We start from the raw sequence: 20,026 nt of genomic DNA, 5'->3' as shown, positions 1-20,026 counted from the left end.
ATAACAGCATTTCATTCTTCAAACAAGTAAAAAACAAAGAATGTACAACATAGTTCTTTTTTTTATTTTACCAAAAAGCCTAAATCGGGTGCATCTTATTCTTCATCATGAGCCTGACCAGTCTATCTACATTTCATTTCAACATTAAAGTATTCTGAATTAAATAACCTTCTTTCTTTTCTGATCTCCAGGCGGTCACAACACTACTCCATGTTTTTCTACCCGTTGCTATGGGGAAGAATAATTCAGTTCAATTCAAAAATACTTTATTTATCCCAAGGGGAAAATAAATATCATAACTCATGGTGATGCTGCATGCAGGAAGGATCTCTGATAGCAGTCTGTGTTGCAGTGAATCTGAAGAAGCTTCTGCCTGCAGAATGTTGCTTCATGACGGTGTCATGACTGTTATATGTCACTGTCATGAAACACTAACAGCTCAGTGGAGTAGAGACATGTCCTGGATGATACCATCTGTTATTACTGTTAGTTCACCTCATTTGCTTTTGCCTCAAAAACCCCACGACCGCATGTTTACACTCCATGTCGTTTTAATATAAATTATTTTGAATTCAGTAAAAAAAAAATTTATTTCATTTGCAAAGTTGCCATTTAAAAAATAAGCCAGTAGAAAAGGTGAAGAATCTTGGTATCTTGAGGCCCATCTGCAGGAAGGAAGCAAGGAAGTAAGGAAGGATGAGAGGGAGGAAGACGGCAAGAGAGAGAGAGAATAAAACATTCAGTATTATTTAAGTAATCCTGGTGTTTCTTTTCTTTGAGTTTTGTCAAGTGAGTTTTCTACTAATGTGAAACAACAAAAACAGAGCAGTTCTGACTTGGCTGCTGCACAAGAAAAATTAGGCCTGATTTGAAGTTATTTGTACAGATAAGGACACAAAAGCTTGTGGTGAGAAATTAAAGCTTTCTGCTAATCTGAAAGGAACAAGATGTTTTCTAACAGTCTTGAGACACACAAAAGCATTCTCTAACACAGAAAGTTAGTTTTTCTCTCTCTCTTTGCCTCTAAGTGGAAACTCAAGGATAGAAACATGGAGAGAAACATTTCTCACCACCAGTTTTAAGAACAACATGACAACTGTAATCATATTTTCCTCCAATATTCAAACTTCTTTCTGAATTTTTTTTTACAGAAATGCTGCTGCAGAGGGCTACATCCAACAGTTCCTGTACACATATCGTTTCTTTTGCACTCCTGAAGAACTACTGCAGTTCATCATGGATAAGTTCATCAGCGCTTCAAGGTACCAAACATCCAGTAACTGTTGTCAAGAGAAAAAAAAGCACATTTTTATACAATTTTGATATGTCGTTTTAACCAGGGAGGGACCAGAGATGTCAGGGGATAGTGAAAGGATCTTCCATCGCAGTCTGGACCTTCTGCAGATCTGGGTGACAGACTGCAAATCAGTGGACTTCATGCCAAAGTCAAGTCTTGTGGGGACTTTAGAAACCTTTCTAAATACAGAGGTAGACACACACCCACTAACACTTCCCTGCAGTCTAAAGTAACTACTTTTTCCTGAGAGTTAATTTCTTACACATGTAACACTGATTGTCTTTTAACAAATGTGAACCAGATGTGTGTTATTACTTGAAGAATATTAATTTAAATTCAATCTAATTAATAGAAACTACAAAAAAAATATTCTTTTTGCGTTTCTTTCTGGTACATTCATTTGCTACAACTGGCTCAAAGTAATAAAAAAACAGGAGACCATGCAGTGGTTAAAGTGCACAAAACATCTTTGCATTGTGGATGTCAGGTGCAATGTAAATGCTTGGATGTGTTGAATGAGTGCATATAGAAGTGTTGAAGTGCAAAAACAACGACAAACACAAATGTGCAAAAGGAGGGGAGCCTGGAAACATAACACCACCAGCGGCAGAGTGGACGCCAAAGGCGATGCAGAAGGTGGAGACAGCCAGGAAGAAGCCTGAGTTATGACCCAGAGATTATTTAAGAATTATTAAACCTGTTTGTAGTTGTGAATGCTGAAAAAAAAATTTACCAGAAGAAACACCTTTTATTGAAATAGGCAAACATAAAAAGTGTGATTTATTTAAGAACGGCCCCTGGTTGACGTTCAGTTACCTGAGTTCTCACCAACTTTTGAGATTTTTCAAGTTCTTTAGTTTTTACACTTTAACTTTCCACAGGTGATTCCAGTTGACAGTCAAGGTGAGGTCCTTCTCGCCGTCCTCTACAACCATCCAAACTCTGGCACACTGGGTCAGGTGACAGGAAGTCTGATCAGCCTGAATGAAGAAGAGGACTCTGTGTGTTTGCATTCATCTACTGATGATCTTAGCAAAAAGGTCTGAGTTTGGCTTTTTGCTTATTTGCTTCATAATTTTGACTTTAGTTTGCATTACAACATAGATCCTTCACTGCCTTGGATGAACTCTACTATAAATATCAAATTATTTTCTATCATCTGCACTGGAGACATAGAGAACAAGGTTACCAAGTTGTCTGAGCATGCATACTGTTGTTTGTGTGGAATTAAATACTGAAAGATAAAATGGGGCATCTTAAAAAAACTGAAATGTGGAGTTTAATCAGTGAAGTCATCCATTCTGTAAAAAAAAATGTCAACCATTTTACCCCTGAACATCTGAATGAATTGACATTCTGAATGAATGGTTGACATTTTATTGAAAAGTTGATTTAAGACACATAAAGAAGTGCAAAAAAAAATCATGAACTGAAACCAGAAAAAGTGTCCAGTACAATCCTTGGATTTGAATTCAATAAAATACTTTCAGGCTAATCTAACTAAGCTTGGTTTACTAGTTTTAATCATTTTAAGTGTCATTTTGTACACATGTTTTATTTTATAATGAAATACTTAAAGCACTATGCAAATATCTGCTGTCAGAAACCTGACACCAGGCAGATTAGAAGCAGTTCTCAAAAATAGTGAGGATACAGCTAAGTATTAAATCAGATTTACAGAAATCAGATTTACTAAACTGTTTAACCGCCTTTTGGTTTTTACTAAAAAAAAGTTTCAATTTTGAATACTCTAATGTTCTTTTTCTGTTGCGTTATCGAAAAGTTGAAAAAATATATAATTGTTTTGCTATATGGAGTAAAACTTGGGGAGAAAAAAGTATTGTAAGAAGATGGCGCTCTCTGTACATCTGTCAGCTATTCTTCCTGAACCCAGCTGTATTTCTGTTATGATCTATCTCTTTAAGCACATAAATCAGTAGATTTTCTTTTTCGGTCTGTATCTGAAGCAGAGAGAATCTGTGATGCTCTTATCTGGAGAAGCTCAGTGAAGATTTTTGGAGCTTTGGGAACAGCGGTTCTTCTTTTAGCTCATGATAGCCTTCCACTGCTGTGCAATCTAACAGAATCAGGGGTTTATGTAACACACGTCTACTGTGAACTTTTCAGTGGAGGATCTCACGAGTTGTGGAGCCCCCTGATTCCATGTCTAAAGAGAAGACCTTCTCGATCGCTGCAGCCCTGCCTGCTCCTTGCTATGACTCCCTGATGCACGATTTGTCCAACGTGTGTCTGCAGAGTGAGGAGCGACTCCCGTTCAGCCAAAAGGAGCTCAGCGCACTGCACGTAGCCCAGCAGCTGACGCTTCTGCAGCAGGTTTAGTCATCCTCCATTCAGGTCCTACACAAGACGTTGTTGTTATCCATTTCAACCGCTAGAGGGAGATATTTCCATAACAACACTGAAAGGTGCTGGTTTGAATCAACCAGATTAAGCTTTGAGTTGGACTTCTCTTCCACTGCAGGAAGTTTTCCAAGGATGTCATCCAGTTCATTTCCTGAAGTCCAGAACACAAGGAGTTGGAGGCAAACTCTGCAGCCCAAACAAGTGAGTGGGAAAAATAAAAGGTTGCATTTTATTATCCATTTTAGTTTTTTTGGCAGATATTTACTTCCCTTTTTCTGTCTATTATAGCTCTAATTTGATTCTGGTGTCAGAGTTTCTGATATATTCATCTGTTTTGCCACACAGGAATGTGTCACAACTTATTCCGCCAGCAGAGGGCAGCAGCGGGCTTGTACTGGAGGGGAGCCTGTCAGACAGTTTCCTCCAGCAGCTGCTCACATACGATGAGAGTGTCACTAACTGGATCTCTGCAGAGATAGTCATATGTGACTCCGCAAAGGTGAGAGGAGCTGTAACCGATGAAAGCAACAGGGAAGTGTGTTAGAAGTGTGTGGTAGTTTCAGTGTCGTTTCTGGTGTCAGGAGGAAAGAAAGAAATCTCAAACCTGGAAGATTTCTGAAGGAAATCACATCACACGATGACAAGTTACTGATACTGTTCCACATCTTGTGACAAGAACTATACTTTACATTCTGACATCCTCCTAAATTACCCCGACAGTTCAGCTAGTTCCACTGAAGCTGTGTTAGTCTGAAGAGTTTCGAGGTGGATATCTGCTAATATCCGTTAATTTTTTGATTTAACAGAAACTCTTATTCCAGATGAGATCTAATCATCACAATTTTGACATAAATTGTTTTTGCATTTCTCCTCATAGTGACTCACAAAAAGAAGAGTTTTTCTTGATCTTTTCCCACATTTGACACACTAGCATCAAAAACGTGTTTATTTTTTTGTATTTTCTGTAACAGACACACAGAAAGTTGTGTATAAAAATGAAGTAGAAGAGAAATAAATAAATCCATCCATCCATCTTCCATTCCCAGTTGTCCTTCAGCGGTGACTGAGGCAGCAACACCCTGGACAGGTTGCCAGACCATTACATGTCAACACACAAACACAGAGGACAAACAGCCACCTGAGGGAAACGTAGAGAGACCAAATCAGCTATGATTCTGGACTGTGGGAGGAAACCCACACATGCTTATGGAGAACATGCAAACTCCATGCAGAAAGGCCTCCGTGCTGCAAGGCAATGGTGCTATCAACTGTCCAGGCTAAACAGCCCAACCTTTAAACAATTTCGACTGTCCAAAATAAAAAGAGTGTATAACTGCTTGCAAACCTTTAAAGACATGACTATCCACCTAAAACTAAGAAGAGTGAACAATACTTAAGCATTACGGCCATGAAAAAGTTTAAATCAAAACGTGTTCATGTTCAAGGATCAATTCATCACAAATGTTCCACATCAATTAATAAACAGAAATATGTAGTTCATTCAATCTAATTGTGTAAAGTCATTTCCGATTTGATCCTAGTTACGAGACGATGCATCGATCCGTCACCCAGATGATTTCTAACTGAGGAAACTCAGATGTTTGCATCAAGCCACTGACTTGCAGCAGTCCTTCATTCGGAGCATGCATGAGAAACCTTCAGCGGAACCTGGCTCAGTGAGAAAGAGAAAAGAAAATTATTGGCAGCAGTAGTTCAGCCGATGGCCCCCTCCAGACATCCAGGGCCACGTGTGTCTACCATAAAGAGAAAAATACAGAGAGAGCATAAAGTTAATGAATGCAGTTACTCCAGATAATGCAGGAGTGTCTGAGAGGATTTGAGAGTTGGAGTTTTGCTTCTGCAGCTACAGTGACTATAAATTTACATCACATTTTTCATGTTATTTTTGAAAAACTATGTGTCATAATCCCTGGCATGAAATCCTCCTAAACTACATTGGTGTTTGCAGTGTTAATATGACAAAATGTCAATGTTTTGGATTTATTTTCCTAATTTTTTATTTATTTGTTTATTATTTTTTATTCACTGTACACTCTCCTGTCTTCCAGACCCAAGCTGCCTTGCTGACCAGGTATCTGTGGATCGGAAAGTATTGCTATGAAATGAGGAACTTTGCCACAGCCATGCAGGTTCTTGGAGGTCTGGAGAATTTGATTGTCAGGCAATCACCAGTAAGGCTTCACTATTACAAACTTCTAACTTTGTCTAATAAGTCTGGTGCCCTCGAGCTAAGCATTTTTTTTTCTGCCGTGATTGAGCTTGGATGGTATTTAATTAGTTTCACAAATGAGAAATTAGCATTAATGAATTCAAATAAGATGTAGACAGAGTGAGCTCAGTGAGGGGAAATGTAGGTATGAAAAGTAATTAAAAAAGCTCACAATGAAAACACAGCAATGCTGAAAAATGAAGAAAATTTCCATATATTTTCCGAAAGATATTAGGTTCCCCGACAACAACTGGTATTATAACAGCATTAACGCTACAATTTATAATAAGTTTATAACAGATCAAAATGCTCTTATTTAAAACATAAACATTAACATTACTCCCTTTGCTACTAAAACAATCTAATATTTTCACAATATATATGCATAAAACCCAAGTCATGAGTTTCACTCATTTTCTTTCCATCTCCATATTTTGTTTCAAAATAGATCAATTTGTCTCTCTTGTAAGTGAAGAAAAATTACTGTAACCTTTTTCAACAAGCTGACAGGAAGTGTGCTGCAAAAGATAGAAGAAGTTGTTACTTTGCTCTCACCTTAGGTACAAAAAAACTCTCAGTAACTCCTAGACCTCCTCTTGCATTTCATTCAAAGTACTTTAAATCACTACAATGTCATTTTAAAACTTTATTATACCTAATAAGAGAAATCAGCGCATATCTTGTGTGAAGTGTTTGGTATAGTAAACCTTTACATTAGTGATGCTCTAAAGAGTAACGTCCACTTCTTGTCGCAGGCTTGGAAACACCTGGCTTCCAAAGTCTATGACATCCTGGAGGAGTTGCGAGCCGTTCAGGTGATGTGCAAATCTGAGAAGGTTTAGGGTCTGAGTCGCTTCAAGGCAATAAATACACAGGAAGAAACACCTTTGAGCAGGAGAGTTTCATAGTTTACAGCACATCCAGAATACCACAAATCCAACACTGTCCTGTTTGTCAGTCCTGGCTCTTTTCTACGTTAAACTGCAGGTGTTTCTGAAGAGCGATGACCTGTGTCTGATTGGAGCAGAGCAGAAGAGGACGAGGCCCACACTGCCGTCCGTTCACATCCTGGCTATGCATGTACAGCAGCTGGAGATTGGTGCATTCACACTAACCACTGGGGCTTATAAGTGGACCAAACTCAGGTATGCTTTGGATGCAGAAAAATGTAATTTACACAGAAAGTCAAAGGTTTTTCAGTTTTATTCAGGCAGGATGGGGCTGTTACTGGTTTAGTAGTTCAATAAGAAAAAGGAAACAACAAGAAAAAAAACACATGACTCAGTCACTCAATGTCAAAAACAGGAATTTAAAATTTGAACAAAAACCTAAGAGCTTCATTTTAAACTCAATAAGCCTCAGTTGGATGTTAAAGTTTGTGATGGAACAATACTACAAAAATACAATTTGCTAGGAAACAGTTTCTTGTCTCTAAAGAACAATGTTGCATCAGGATTTAGGTTTGCAAAACTGCTTCTGAATAAAATACAAGATTTTTGAATAAGGAGGAACAATGTAGAGAATTATGGCCTTCAGCGTGTTTGTAAAAACTTAAACAGCATTTCAGCGAAGCATTTGTACTTAGCATTATAGAGTTAAACATGAGAAACTTGGTCTTCAGCAGGACAATTATCCCAAACACAGTGGCAAATAACAGACATAGCTAATCTAATTTTAAACTCTAAACATCTCTAAACGTGATGTTGAAATTGCACTAGACTTCTTACAAAGTTTAGGAGAGTTATTGTTGTTGTGAATAAAATTAAATGTGTAGATATGTCAGTAAGTTAGATGAGACAATGAAATCATGTAAAAGTTTATTTAATTTTAATTTAAAAATTCAAAAGACTAGGTCACAAAAGGTCAATGTTGTTCAGAGAGCGCTGTATTCAACCCAAAAGTTTAGTGGAAGGAAAAACTGTGGCAAGAAATGGTTCACAGATATATCAGATTAAAGATAATTATTTCCTAGGCCTCATAATTAAGAAATAAAATTCAAGTTGCTCATATAGAAATATTCCATTAAGTGATGATTTGGGGAGTCTGGTCATCTGTTGGTTTTGGCTTCCTTAAAACCTGAGCAGACACACAGGCTGAACGGCTTCATGCCACGGTGCTGCAGTAATTCATGCAAAAGGAGCACAAACCAAGTACTGGCTGCATATATTGTCCATACTGCTGGCTGATATTTGTGCATAAAAAATCTACTTTTATTCATCTTCTGCAATATTATAATGTTCTGAGAAACTAAAGTTTGAGTTTTCATCAGCTGTAAACCAAAATCTTTAAAATATACCAAAAAATGTGCCAGTCTGTATGTACAAATGTAACTTTTGGAATAAATTTCCTGACATAACTGTTGACACAGCTGTCAACACATATGATTATGTGACAAGAGTAAACAGGTTTCATTTGGCCGCCTGTCTGTGAATTGTGTTACATATGTGGAAACTAAAAGGGTCAAATTGTATGTCCATGCTCTGCATTAGCAGCTGATTCTGTCCAGAAACACTAAATGTAGACGATATGATGGCACTAAAGTGGGAAAATTATCCAAACTGCTGGGAGATTTCTGCTTAAACTTGCACAACTAAGTGTCCGGTTGCTATGTAACATGTATCCAGTCGGAAAAATAATCCTCTCATATATCACTGCAGCGGCACAAAATGTGAACAGTTAGTATCATTATGTGAGAATTGGCCTTCCCTCCCTCTCTTTCTGCAAATCAGTTTATGACAAAGTCGGCCAACTCACAAAAAGGACATATTTTCCTGTGTCCTTCTTCTCCACTCCAATATGGCTGACCAGATGCTGAGGTCAGAACAAGTGGGGCTGGGATGGCGACGGCACAGCTGTTGAATCTGGGTAGTTTGTTGGGGTGCCAGTGTTGCTGCAGATGGTGCCTGTGGGAGGAAGGGTTGATTGGAAAAAGGTTTGTGGCCAGATGCTGAGAGGTGACCGTGTGTAGCCAGATGATGAGGTCGGGAGAAAAAACAGCTGGTTACCATAGATTCTGGGTTTTTCCAGCTCGCTCCAAAAAAAATCAGGTCAAATCTGATGAGATTAAGAAGAAGAAAAGCAGATATAAAATGCATCTCCTCTGTGCTTCTTTCTTGCTGTCTGTGTTTCTTTAAGCTTTTCTTTGGTTCTTGTTTTGGCTTCAGGAACATCGCAAAGGTTGTGAGTCAGGTCCATGCCTTCCAGGAGGTTGTGTACCCGTACAGCCCAGACCAGGACCTTCAGGCCTACCTGCGCCGCCGGATCGCCCGATTCGCCACGACGGACATCCACCTGCTGGCCGCTGACAGCGATGCCAACTTTCAACGGTCCAGCGAGCGTCAGACACGGAGGATCCACGACACGCTGAGGAGGGTGAAAGCTACTTTCCAGTGAAACTTGCTTTGCCTCATTTTAGAGATGAACTTAAAATCCAGGACATTGTCCTGCGTCCAGACTTATTACATTAGTGCTGTGGAAAAGTATTTGCTCCCTTACAGACGTCTTCTGCTTTTGCTTCTTTGTCTCAGCCACATGTTTCAGATGATCAAACAAATTCAAATGTCAGACAGAATTATCTGAGGTAAATTCCAAAAGCTTTCTAATTGTCTAATTAAATGTCCTATGTGTTATTTAAATAGAATCAGTGTGACAGCATGAAGTAGGCAGAAATATCTCTAAAACCAGTGCAGCATGCCCTGATTCAAAGAATGTTGACATAACAAGCAAAATTGCTGAAATAAGAGTCATGAAAGTATTACTAAGCCTTTTTCTTAATGACACTGAAAACCAATTATTCGCAAATGGAAGAACAACTAACAATGGTGAAGCTTTTCAGGACTGAACAATCTACTAAATGCACAAGAGCTCATCACCGACTCATCCAAAAGTTATCAGAGAACAACATTTAAAGTGCTTGACTTTTAAAAATAAATGTTTCCACTAAAATACAGAGAGAGGTTGAACACTTCTGAACAGAAAAAAGAAACATAGTTGCATAATTTTGGATAATGTACGGTGCGAAACTTTCATCTGGTTCCTGCTAGATGAAGGTAGGTGTGACTGTACAACATCATAATATAAGCTGTTTATATCTATTGATTTAGTTACTTAACAGTATTTATTGCAATTGTAAAACATTGTGTTTTGTGTTGAATATTGCTTGTGGATAAAAATTTGATTAATTTCAACAAATTGCAGTCACAGTGACAGTGAATAATGAAGACATTTGCAGTAATCCAGACCTAAATCTGTTGGGATGTAAACAGACTGTTCCTGCTCAAAGATGCTCTAGTGTAACTAAATTATATCAATTTTGTAACCAAGGGCTGGATAAAATTCCTCTGCAGTTTTCATGTTTCAAAATTTCTTGATGGAAGTTGCTTTGCCCAACGGTGCTGCAACCAGTTATAGGGCTTAGAGGCATCATCATTTCAGTTTGAATAGATTTTTGTCCTTAATAAATTAAATGATAATTTAAAAAGATGCATTTTGAAAGTAGTTTTGCTTATCTTTGTCTAATATTATTACTTTTCTGAAGCTTTTAGTTATGGTGGAAAAGCAAAATCAGAAGAAATTTCAGTGGAGAGTTGCCACCCACCCTGTGACCCTGCAAACATAAGTGAGGATAGATGATGGATGGATATATTTTTTGTTTGCATTTTGTTCCTTCAACAAAATTAAACAATGTTTTTTTGTGTTGATTTTTTTTTTGTTTTTCTTAGCTGATGCACACTTGCATATTTTTTTGTATAGTCTATTTAATTTATTTGGTATGTTTTCTCTGATCTATAATTATTTGTGGCCTGAACATGTGAAATGCATGTCCATCGAAATGATAAAGGTGCCTAAAAATCACAACTTGCACATGCAGTAGTGTAACAGCGTGATTCTTTGCTTGGGATTGACTCAGCTAAAGCACAATTTCAGCAGCTATGTTTCTGTCAGTTTTTTTTTCAGTAGACTTTCACATTTTCCACAGTCAATTATCTGTAGAACCACTTAACAGTAAAACTGTTTTGTGCAATGTTTAGTAATGCATGACTCTTTGCTACTTTTATTCCAGTGCAAGTTTTAAATGTTGTTTCATGTGGGTCAACATGCATTAATATTATAAACTGGAGGAGTTGCAATGTTTTCAATCGTACGTTAATTTTCAGTTTAATAAATTCCTTGTAGATATACTCATCCCACTGTTTGGTGGCAGATTTTCTAACTTCTGGCTTTGAAAGTTTGACTTGCTCGTGCAGATTTTTGCTGATTAAATATTCTCTTAATATTTGTAATTCACATCCTTCTAACATTTTTTTTTTGTGCCTTTGTGCCATGGGCAGTCATTAAGGAGCTTTACTATTGCTTAAATAAAACACAGGATTATTATGGTTTTGATTTTAAGTTGTCTCCAGCGTCTTATCTCAGCATGCTTAAGTGTAAAATGCAGTGTTTGTGTGTAGTACAACGATCACCTTAATTGTGAGACTTCCAAAAGAATGCTATTGTTTCCTAATAATGTACATTCCCAAAGGGCCAGAGGTCAAAAACTAAACGAACAGCAAAATGTAACTCATTCAACATTCCTGTATCCCTGAGGAGACAATCAACATGTTTTCATTGAAAAAATCTTGCAATTTGAATAACTCTGTATAACTTCAGTAAAAAAAAAGATAACTTTAAGCCTCATTCCACACAAACTCCACACTGAAGAGTGTTGCTGTTAACCTGATGTGGTCTTATGATGTGTAAGCCAGGCAGCTGTTACTCCAAAGAGTGGAACGTTCTGGGTATTGTGACTCCAGAGGGCGCTGTTACTCATGTATGCCTTAACTTGCTCTTAAAGCCCCACTCACAGTTGCATCATCTAGCTAAAACCAGATGATGCTTCTTTTTAACCTGAAAATGTGAAAAAACATTAACATAAAAACATATTAAGTCACAAAATAAAACTGTTACTTTTCTGACCTTTTAAACTTTAAAATGGACTGTTGACGTCTAACTGTCCCCAGAAATCCAGATTATTACAATTCTATTGGACATAATCAGAAAACATAGTCATAATTTGAGTTGACTATTAACATAAGAAGTGCTTCTGGTCAGATCAGTGGTGAAATGTTTTTCAGACATAAATCTGAGACTAGGAAGTCACATGTAGGACCTGATGTGACTTCCCAGTTTACAGTTTTTCTATCACAGCACATCATTGACTATATTTTATGAAGCCTCATGAAGAATTGTTGGCTCAATTAAAGAGAAGTGAAAATCCTTCTAGTAAAATGGCAAGTTCATTTTAAGGTTGTCATGTTAGCATGCTGGTATCTGTTAGAATAAAGATTAGATGTTTCCAATGATTGAGGTTAGCTTCAAGTAACTGCAAGTATAGAAGTCATTAATTATTTTCTAAAACTGGAAACTTGTTTCATACATAATTTGTTTTCTGGGTAAATTGCACAGGGTAGCATGTTTTAGCAGTAAGCTGCTCCCTAGCAGCAGTTAGCTCAGACAGTCTGCAGCACAGAGTGTTTTGCTTCAGGTGTTTGCTACGTTAGGTTGGGCTGTAGTTTGGGGTACATTTTCTGAAATGTAGGCCAAATGATTCTCAAATCAGGGGGTTTGAGTGGAGTGTGACACAGTAAACCTAATCAGCCTCTCTTGAGTGGCTTCAACTCTCTTACTCTCTACTGTAAACACAAAGACTGACAAAAAAAAGATCAGATCTTATCTTCAGACTAGGTCAACCACTCAGTGCAATAATTGTCAGGTTATTGTACTTTCTATCATTGTTTCTCCTGATATGGTCTTTGCAACGCACACAGTCCTGAAGTTTACATTTCGATAACCTCCTAGTTGATCTGGTAATGTGTAAAACAGACACCATCTGGTCAGACATGAATCGGAGGAAAATCCCATTCAGGATTTAAAATGATGATGGCCCACTCTTCAGTTGAGTTGAATTTTTTGTCTGGATTTCTTCCAATAATTTGTTATAAAACCACTGCCAGTTAACTGGAATGTTTAGCAGTGAGGAAATTTCATGATCGGTGGCATCTAATCATGTTATCACACTGTAATTTCTCAAATTTCTAAGGAAAACATTTTGTTTCACAAATGTCTCTGAATGTACTGTGCACGTTTAGTTCCTGGATTTTATGTCAATGTGTCAATTGGTGAGTGAATATTTTTCAAAACTTTCCCAGCTGGTGAAACAGATTTTTTGTTGAGTATTCAAACAGTTTTACCAAGTCAGTTAAAAATTACAACACAATCATCATCAACAATGAGTATATTGTCCAATATGTTGCTTTATTTTATTTTATTTTTTTTGTCTTTAAAATGTTTATTAATTGCATATGCTTTCTCCTTCCTGTTTTCTTTACTTAGTTTATATTATTAGAAGGATTTCAAGAACCTACTTACATGTCTGTGACCCCAACTTAGATATATGAGTGAGATAAATAGGACCTAGCCTCAACCCATTCAAACCCAAGTTTTTCCAAACATGAAAATATTAAAATCAGATGTCATTGATAGTCCTTTGAACTAATCAAGGGGAAATAATTTCAAAAATTGTGGAACAATATTTCTTTATATCTTTCCACAGCACTACTTTAGTTTTGCTCTGTAAAATACAAATTTGACTATCTGTATATTCTAAACCAAAGGTGCAAAGGTGTATATCATAACTAGACACTTTTTTTTTTTATCATTTTTTTCTCTGAAGAGTTTTTGCAGCGCTAGTGTCTTGTACTTTTGACAGTAGGCAGAAAGGAAAGAGGGTGAGGAGAGGGGGGAAGACACGCAGCAAAGGTTGCCGCCGAGACCCGGAGTCGAACCCGCGACGTCTGGGTCGAGGCTTTTAAATGTGGACCATCCTAACCCCCTGCACCACCACAGCCCGCCTGGTAAGTAGCCACTTTAAAGACGATGTGCACCAACACTCTTTGTTGTATGTTTATTTAACATACATTGCTGCCATTTTCTTTGAGAGGTTTGTGGTAGTCTTCCGCTCGCCCAGGTGTAACCAATATGTAAACAGCTCTATTGATGCGATAAGTTACTCTGAACATGTGATACTGCATCAGTGTTATCTAAACACTCTAAACTGTCAATATTTACTGAACAGTAACTGAAGATTTAATCAATAAGCTTTTTGGAGTCCTTGAAAGTGACATCAGTTTATTTGTCACTATTGTGATTGGTGGGTTTAAATGTGTCAACATGAGCTTAAGTTAACTTCAAATGAAGGAAATAAAAAGCAATGTGCAGAAAATACTTTTTAATGACCACATAATTTACTATCTACATGCTGTAATTTAATTTCTATTTGCAAATCAAAGAGAAATCTAAATGTAGAAAAATACAAATCATGAAGATCATGTTTGTAGCAACTGGCTAACATGTTTACAGTGATTAACGATTTTCATTGCAGAGCAAATGATGAAACATGAAATGCCAATGTGCAAATTATTATTTGAGTACTGATGTTCAACCAGAGCCCATTTTTTCTTTGGCAGCTCTCCTCTTCTACCGTGAACTTCACCATGGAGATGGAATGTGATGTGCAATGAAGATTTGCCTAAATTAGACAAATAAATTCACTTTTATAGACTCCCGCTTGCCAATAACTTGCCAGACAATAACTGTCATGACCAGTTAGTCTGCTTGTGTCAAACTGGAAACACTGGCAGAAGTCTGAGCTTCTGTCCTACAGCTTGAAACGTATGCTGCTGGATTTTAAGCTTTTTAAACATTATTACAATAATAACTATTAATGGTATGATAATTTTTTACTTTAATTTTAATCTGGCTGCAAGTGTTGCTAATTGTTTTGTCATATGTTAATTTACTAATCTAGCCTGGACTATAAATACTAAAATTCTGTCAAATTTATTAAAATTATGGTAAAGTATTGAAATATGTTTAAGTGACAACAAATGCTTCACTATTTCTCTCAGATTGGATTTACTTTGCCCTGAAAATATTTTATACCTATTAAAATTTTAAACATTTTGTCACATTATATTGAAAAACTTCAGTGCATTTTATTGGGATTTTTTGTGATACATCAACACAAAGTAATGTGCAATAAGGTAGAAGAAACTATTCATTAGTTTAAATCCTTTTTACAAATAAAAATCTGTGAAATGTGCAGCTGCATGTTTCTTGGGGGGTATGACTATACCAGATTTTAACATTTAGAGACTGAAATTAGGATGGACAACATTTGTAACATGTTTGTCTATTTTGATTCCAATTTAGGTAGGTTTATTTAGTGGTGTTGTACTGATGGAAGCTGGACTCCTGCCACAGTCTGAAGGCTGTTGCAGCCTCTAGTTTGTTTCCTTCCAATAATGCAACATATGCAGCTTTAAAAGGTTCCCAGGCTGCATGCTAGTGCAACTAACAGCACTACATGGATGCCTTGCAGGTCATTCTGCTTCCTCATGTAACAGAGTTTATGTTGTAGAATCCCACTTGCTTTATATATTATCAGTGCAATGGGAAATAGCGCCTCCTCTCTGTGTGGCTGGTTATTTGTTGCTGGCCTCTGTAATCAGTGCCAGTCTATGGAAGCTGCACAAGAGGTGAGTTTCATTCCTCAGCACACAGCACGGAAAAGTGTTAGAAACACATAAAGTATCATTCTTAATAACTTACATCAATAGTGTGCAACTACTATTTATGATTTGTGTGCCTGGCATCAATTTTGCACTTTTAGTTTTGTTAATATTTTGTAAAACACTTTCTGTGCTAAGTTAAAGTCAACATGACGCTCTGTTGTAGTGTGCTGAGGGAAGCTGAACCATTGCATTGATTCCAACCCGATCTGTTCTCATTCAGGAAATAAACTGCCTGTTCACCCAGAACTCCTGGTCTTCATTAAAACATCTACACAACGCAGAGTCGAGGGGTTACTTGGGTCGGCCTGGTACAGTGGCGTGAAGCAGAACCCGGTTACACTCACAAACAGATGCATTTTAGGCTAATCAGCATCTCTAAATTGCCCTCAGGAGTGACAGTGTGTGTATATGTGCATGTGTGTCTCTTTGTTACCATGTGATGGACTTTCACCCTGCTGTCTTCTTTGGTCTTGATGATGCTGTTTTACTAAAATTCTGGATTATGGTGAATTTAAATTACACACTGCTGGGCTCTATTTGCAAATCAGGATGTTGAATACATGTGCAATGTGAGTAAATGTGAAAAAGTTCACCTTGCACCATTTTGAAAAGTCCTGCCATCTTAATCACTTTGTCATGTTTAAATTACCCACATAAAATGCATTAAAGTCTGAACATTTATAGAAATATGTTTAAACAGGTAATAAGACTTTTGTTATAATTAAATAGGAAGAATAATTAAAAGTTTTAGCTACTATCTGAGAAAGTTGAACTTCAATTAACAGTAACTGAGTTTAAATATTAGATCATTTTGCTTGGGTTTAAGTATAAGATAAACGTCGGTATTATAACTTGTTTTCTGTCTCATGGACTTCGGGAAACAAAATGGAAAACTGTTTTCTTCTTTAGTTGTTAATGGAGTTCAGAGTTGGGGGTGAAAAACGTCCATTTTCTTCCGCTTTGGTCCACTTGTGGACTGGACCGAACCGCTGTATGAGCGATTCAGACTGTTAGAAGACATTAGAACATAATGAGAGAAGCCTCAGCGCTCCAGACAGACCCACAGCTCTGCTCTGGAGCAAAGCTACAGGTTGAGCTCAGTGACATGCAGGGAATCCTTCACCACTCCCGGGAAAAGATGGAAAACTGTCCTGGTATTTGTTTGGCACATCCAAAACATGATTTCATTCTGCTTTACAGATTAGTCAGAGAAAAAAAAAGTTTGCTTAAATCATTGCAGCTTGTGAAGCTCTGAGTACTTTTTTTTTTTTTGTTGCCCCACATGGGCTCTGAACAGCTTGTTTTATCGTATTTACGCATGAATGCAGCAACAATTGTGTAATTGTGTTGCTACTGTAAGGCCTTTGATCTCTTTAAAGTTTGGAGCGCCTGTGCCAAACGCTGGTGGTTGAGTAGCTGGCGCCGACACACACCGAGGGGAATTGAAGCATGTCGATGCAGAAACCCACTGGAGGGTTGATTCCCACTTGATTGCACAAACTTCACCGGGAATGCGCTAAAAATACACTGTGATGAATTTTCAGACAAGAAGAGTATAAAGTAACTCGACAAATTTGATTCCTTTGTGTATGTTTTAGAGGACCAAACTTTTTTCTTATTTCTATTTTTTTACTAAAAAGAGCACCTAATTTCACTTGAATATGGTAAAAAGAAGCAAAAACACTGATTACACACTGACAAAACAAAAAAATGTTTGCTACAATTCGTGCAATTCTGTTTCTGATCAATTTTCAATCACGTTTCTAGGTGGATGATGTAATCAGAACAGCTTTTCCCTCATTTTGAAATGTGATTACTTAAAAGAATTAGAAAAATTCAAACTATTTCAAAGATAGGATTTTTCAAATTAGTTACCTTCTAATCTTATGTTATTTTAAACTTTACACACAACAGCAGGCAGCTGAAAAGAAAAACTTTTATCTTACGAAATTCAAAAACTTCGGTACAGAGAGGAAACTGCAGAGAAATGCCTGACAAAACACACAGGGAGGCTCCATGGCAAAACTCTAAAGACCCCGAGATCATGGCAAGATTTGACTTTAAAGTCTGCACTTACATTGGGCTGCATATGAAAAATAAAAATACAGAAGATGAATTTAGTGGATTTAAGAATATGTAGGAAACAGATTCAACCAAAATGAATAAAATTTGTCAATTTAATCATCAAAGATGTTTGAGCTATTCTCATGATGACGATCCTTTTTTTTTTTATTATTGCACTCAATGTTACATTTGTGCAGTCAAATTGCACAACTCTTTAGTTCCTGATTTATTTCCAGTTGTCTGTCTGACCCAAGAACCAGAATTTGGCACCAGGGCTTCAAATACATTGAACTCTTGTGTCTGTAGTACAAGTAAAACTGAATATTTATGATATAATTCACTCCAGCAACTAAATGAATTACCCTATTTGTCATTTCATTGATTTTTTACAAGTAATAAAAGTTTGTAATTGAGTGGAAATTAAATGTTTCTAAGTGTTTTTAAACTGCTAAAATTTCTAAATAAAATCTGCCCAAATAGTTTCACTGATTGAGATTCTAGCAGTTTGGTTTTCCAGTGTAGGCTAAAGTGGAAATCTGAATTTTAAAGTGACAACTGCTTCAGTCATTTTAATGGCAAGTGGCCTTTTCTGGTGCACAAAGTGTAAAATACCTGATCGAAGTGGGAACTCGTGGAAAGTAAACGTCCAAATTTGTAACCCTGTCCTCTGTTACTCTCCAGTCGTCACGGACTCGGTGGCGCCACACTCACACACTCACAGGATATGTAGAAACTTCAGCAACGACCCATTATCCCCCAATCATCGGGATCGATTGGGCGTTAACGAGGGGCTCTACATATGCAAATTGAGGCGAGTGGCTGGAGCAGCTATAAAACCTTGGCTGCCACAGCGCGCTCTCTCGTGACATTTGGTGGATTTACAGGCCACTGAGCAGGAGCACCGTGGACATGGTGAAATACTTTTCCGTGGACTGGTTGGCGCAGAGCCACAGCAGTGGCGCAGCGAGGGAGGGGCAAAGAGCTTCCGGCGCGCACAGACCTCATGTTCTCTGCATGGTGCAGCCGAGCGCGCCGGTGTTCAGTAAAAGTTACCTGCAGCCAAAACCCAAGCAGTCAAAGGCCGCTAAGCAGGGAGGGCCAGATGAGGTCAGAGAACCGCAGAGCTCACCTTTTCCCCCATCAGACTCCTCCTCTCCAAGTAACCTTCTGAATGAATTCTTTCTTTTTTTCATGTTTTTGGTCAAAGTTTCAGATTTGTAACGTTTTTTCTGTCTTCATTTTCTGAAGTGAGCGGGTATTCCTCCGTGGATGAAGGGAATGAGGCGGAGAAAGATTCACCGCAGCGCCGAGTGCGCACCAAGTTCACTCCGGAGCAGATCAGCAGGCTGGAAAAGATCTTCAGCAAACACAAATACCTGGACGCAGGGGAGAGGGTGAAGACGGCACAGAAGCTGAGCCTCACAGAAACTCAGGTAAAACGCAAACACAGCGTGTTTAATAGGATAATTAATGATGAAGGTGGATTAGTTTCCCCGGTAAAGCGCGCTGGATGTTAAATTAAAACCTTTGCTTCTTCTGCAGGTCAGGACTTGGTTCCAGAACAGGCGGATGAAGCTGAAACGGGAAGTCCAGGACTACCTCGCCCCCCAGGTGTCCTTCCAGCCTCTGCACCCGCAGTACCACGCCGTGGCCGCACACCAGGCCCACTACGCCGCATCCGGCCGCGGCCTTTTCCCGGTGCCCGTCTCGAAGCTGGTTCTGACTCCTCACCCCGCGCCTCAGCTCATGATCCGGCATCCACATTTCTACTGAAAAAAAGAAACTCCCTTCCTCAAGAGACTCTTCATTCCGACATAGTCACTTAATCCCTATCCGATTTGTAAGAAATTTTGTACAAACTTTGTATAATTACAAATATATATATATTTATAATTGTTGAATAAAGTTTTTAATCTATATTGAAGCAATGATTATGGTGTTTTCTTTTGTGTTTTTTTTCGCTGCAGCTTCATCTGAGAGATAAAATTGATGGTATAATCTTTATTGCGAGATCAGCTTCTCATGAATGGATCGTCCTGCCATTCATCTTAAAGGGAAGGTGAAGAAACCACTGATAAAGATGACTAAAGGTTCTCCCTGTATGGATCTTTTGATTCAGTCCCAGTTCAAAAATATCAACAGTAAATTAAACCAGAGTGGATTATCCAAAGCAAATAGGATCAAACATGAATCTTACAATGACGTTTTATTACCTTGTCAGCAAAAAGTGAGAATCCTTTGTTTCTGCTTTCAGAGGGCCTGTTTGTTCCAATTCCTGCACTTCAAAGAGCAGCTAACTGGGAGATCATGGTTGACAATTAGGCATAATTAAGCTACTCATTGATGAGTTTACATTTACCACAGGAGACCCCAGGCCTGGCTCCAGAGAGTCTGGCATTGCCTTTGACCAGAGGATATGACCTGAGGAGATCTATACAAAACATCCAATAAAACAGTCAA

At 38.0% G+C, this 20,026-nt stretch overlaps 2 protein-coding genes across 3 annotated transcripts in view; both read left to right on the top strand.

Annotated features, from left to right (window-relative positions):
* The window catches only part of LOC129359819 (kinase non-catalytic C-lobe domain-containing protein 1), a 35,898-nt gene extending 24,616 nt beyond the window's left edge, over positions 1-11,282 (top strand). The window contains exons 22-31 of one of the 2 annotated variants that reach the window (XM_055029724.1): positions 1,152-1,262; positions 1,341-1,488; positions 2,179-2,337; positions 3,425-3,631; positions 3,780-3,862; positions 4,007-4,160; positions 5,731-5,853; positions 6,647-6,706; positions 6,879-7,036; positions 9,056-11,282. In XM_055029724.1, the coding sequence (XP_054885699.1) occupies positions 1,152-1,262; positions 1,341-1,488; positions 2,179-2,337; positions 3,425-3,631; positions 3,780-3,862; positions 4,007-4,160; positions 5,731-5,853; positions 6,647-6,706; positions 6,879-7,036; positions 9,056-9,284 (1,432 nt within the window). In that variant the 3' untranslated portion in view covers positions 9,285-11,282. Of the gene's footprint in view, positions 1-1,151; positions 1,263-1,340; positions 1,489-2,178; positions 2,338-3,424; positions 3,632-3,779; positions 3,863-4,006; positions 4,161-4,707; positions 5,060-5,730; positions 5,854-6,646; positions 6,707-6,878; positions 7,037-9,055 lie in introns of those variants that run through there. The other variant, XM_055029725.1, reaches the window with a different exon arrangement.
* Positions 11,283-18,006: 6,724 nt separating this feature from the next.
* Positions 18,007-19,424, top strand: LOC129359820 (homeobox protein vent1-like). Its single transcript, XM_055029726.1, is given in 4 exon segments — positions 18,007-18,408; positions 18,411-18,725; positions 18,815-18,999; positions 19,109-19,424. Coding segments are annotated over 4 exon segments (774 nt in total). The 5' UTR covers positions 18,007-18,365; the 3' UTR covers positions 19,340-19,424.
* The last annotated feature ends 602 nt before the right edge of the window (positions 19,425-20,026 follow it).

This window comes from Poeciliopsis prolifica, unplaced genomic scaffold (assembly GCF_027474105.1).
Source record: "Poeciliopsis prolifica strain line A6 unplaced genomic scaffold, Auburn_PproV2 SCAFFOLD005, whole genome shotgun sequence".
NCBI classification, from domain to species: Eukaryota; Metazoa; Chordata; class Actinopteri; order Cyprinodontiformes; family Poeciliidae; genus Poeciliopsis; species Poeciliopsis prolifica.
The sequence above is the reverse complement of the archived record's forward strand: the minus strand, read 5'-3'. Positions and strand labels throughout refer to the sequence as shown.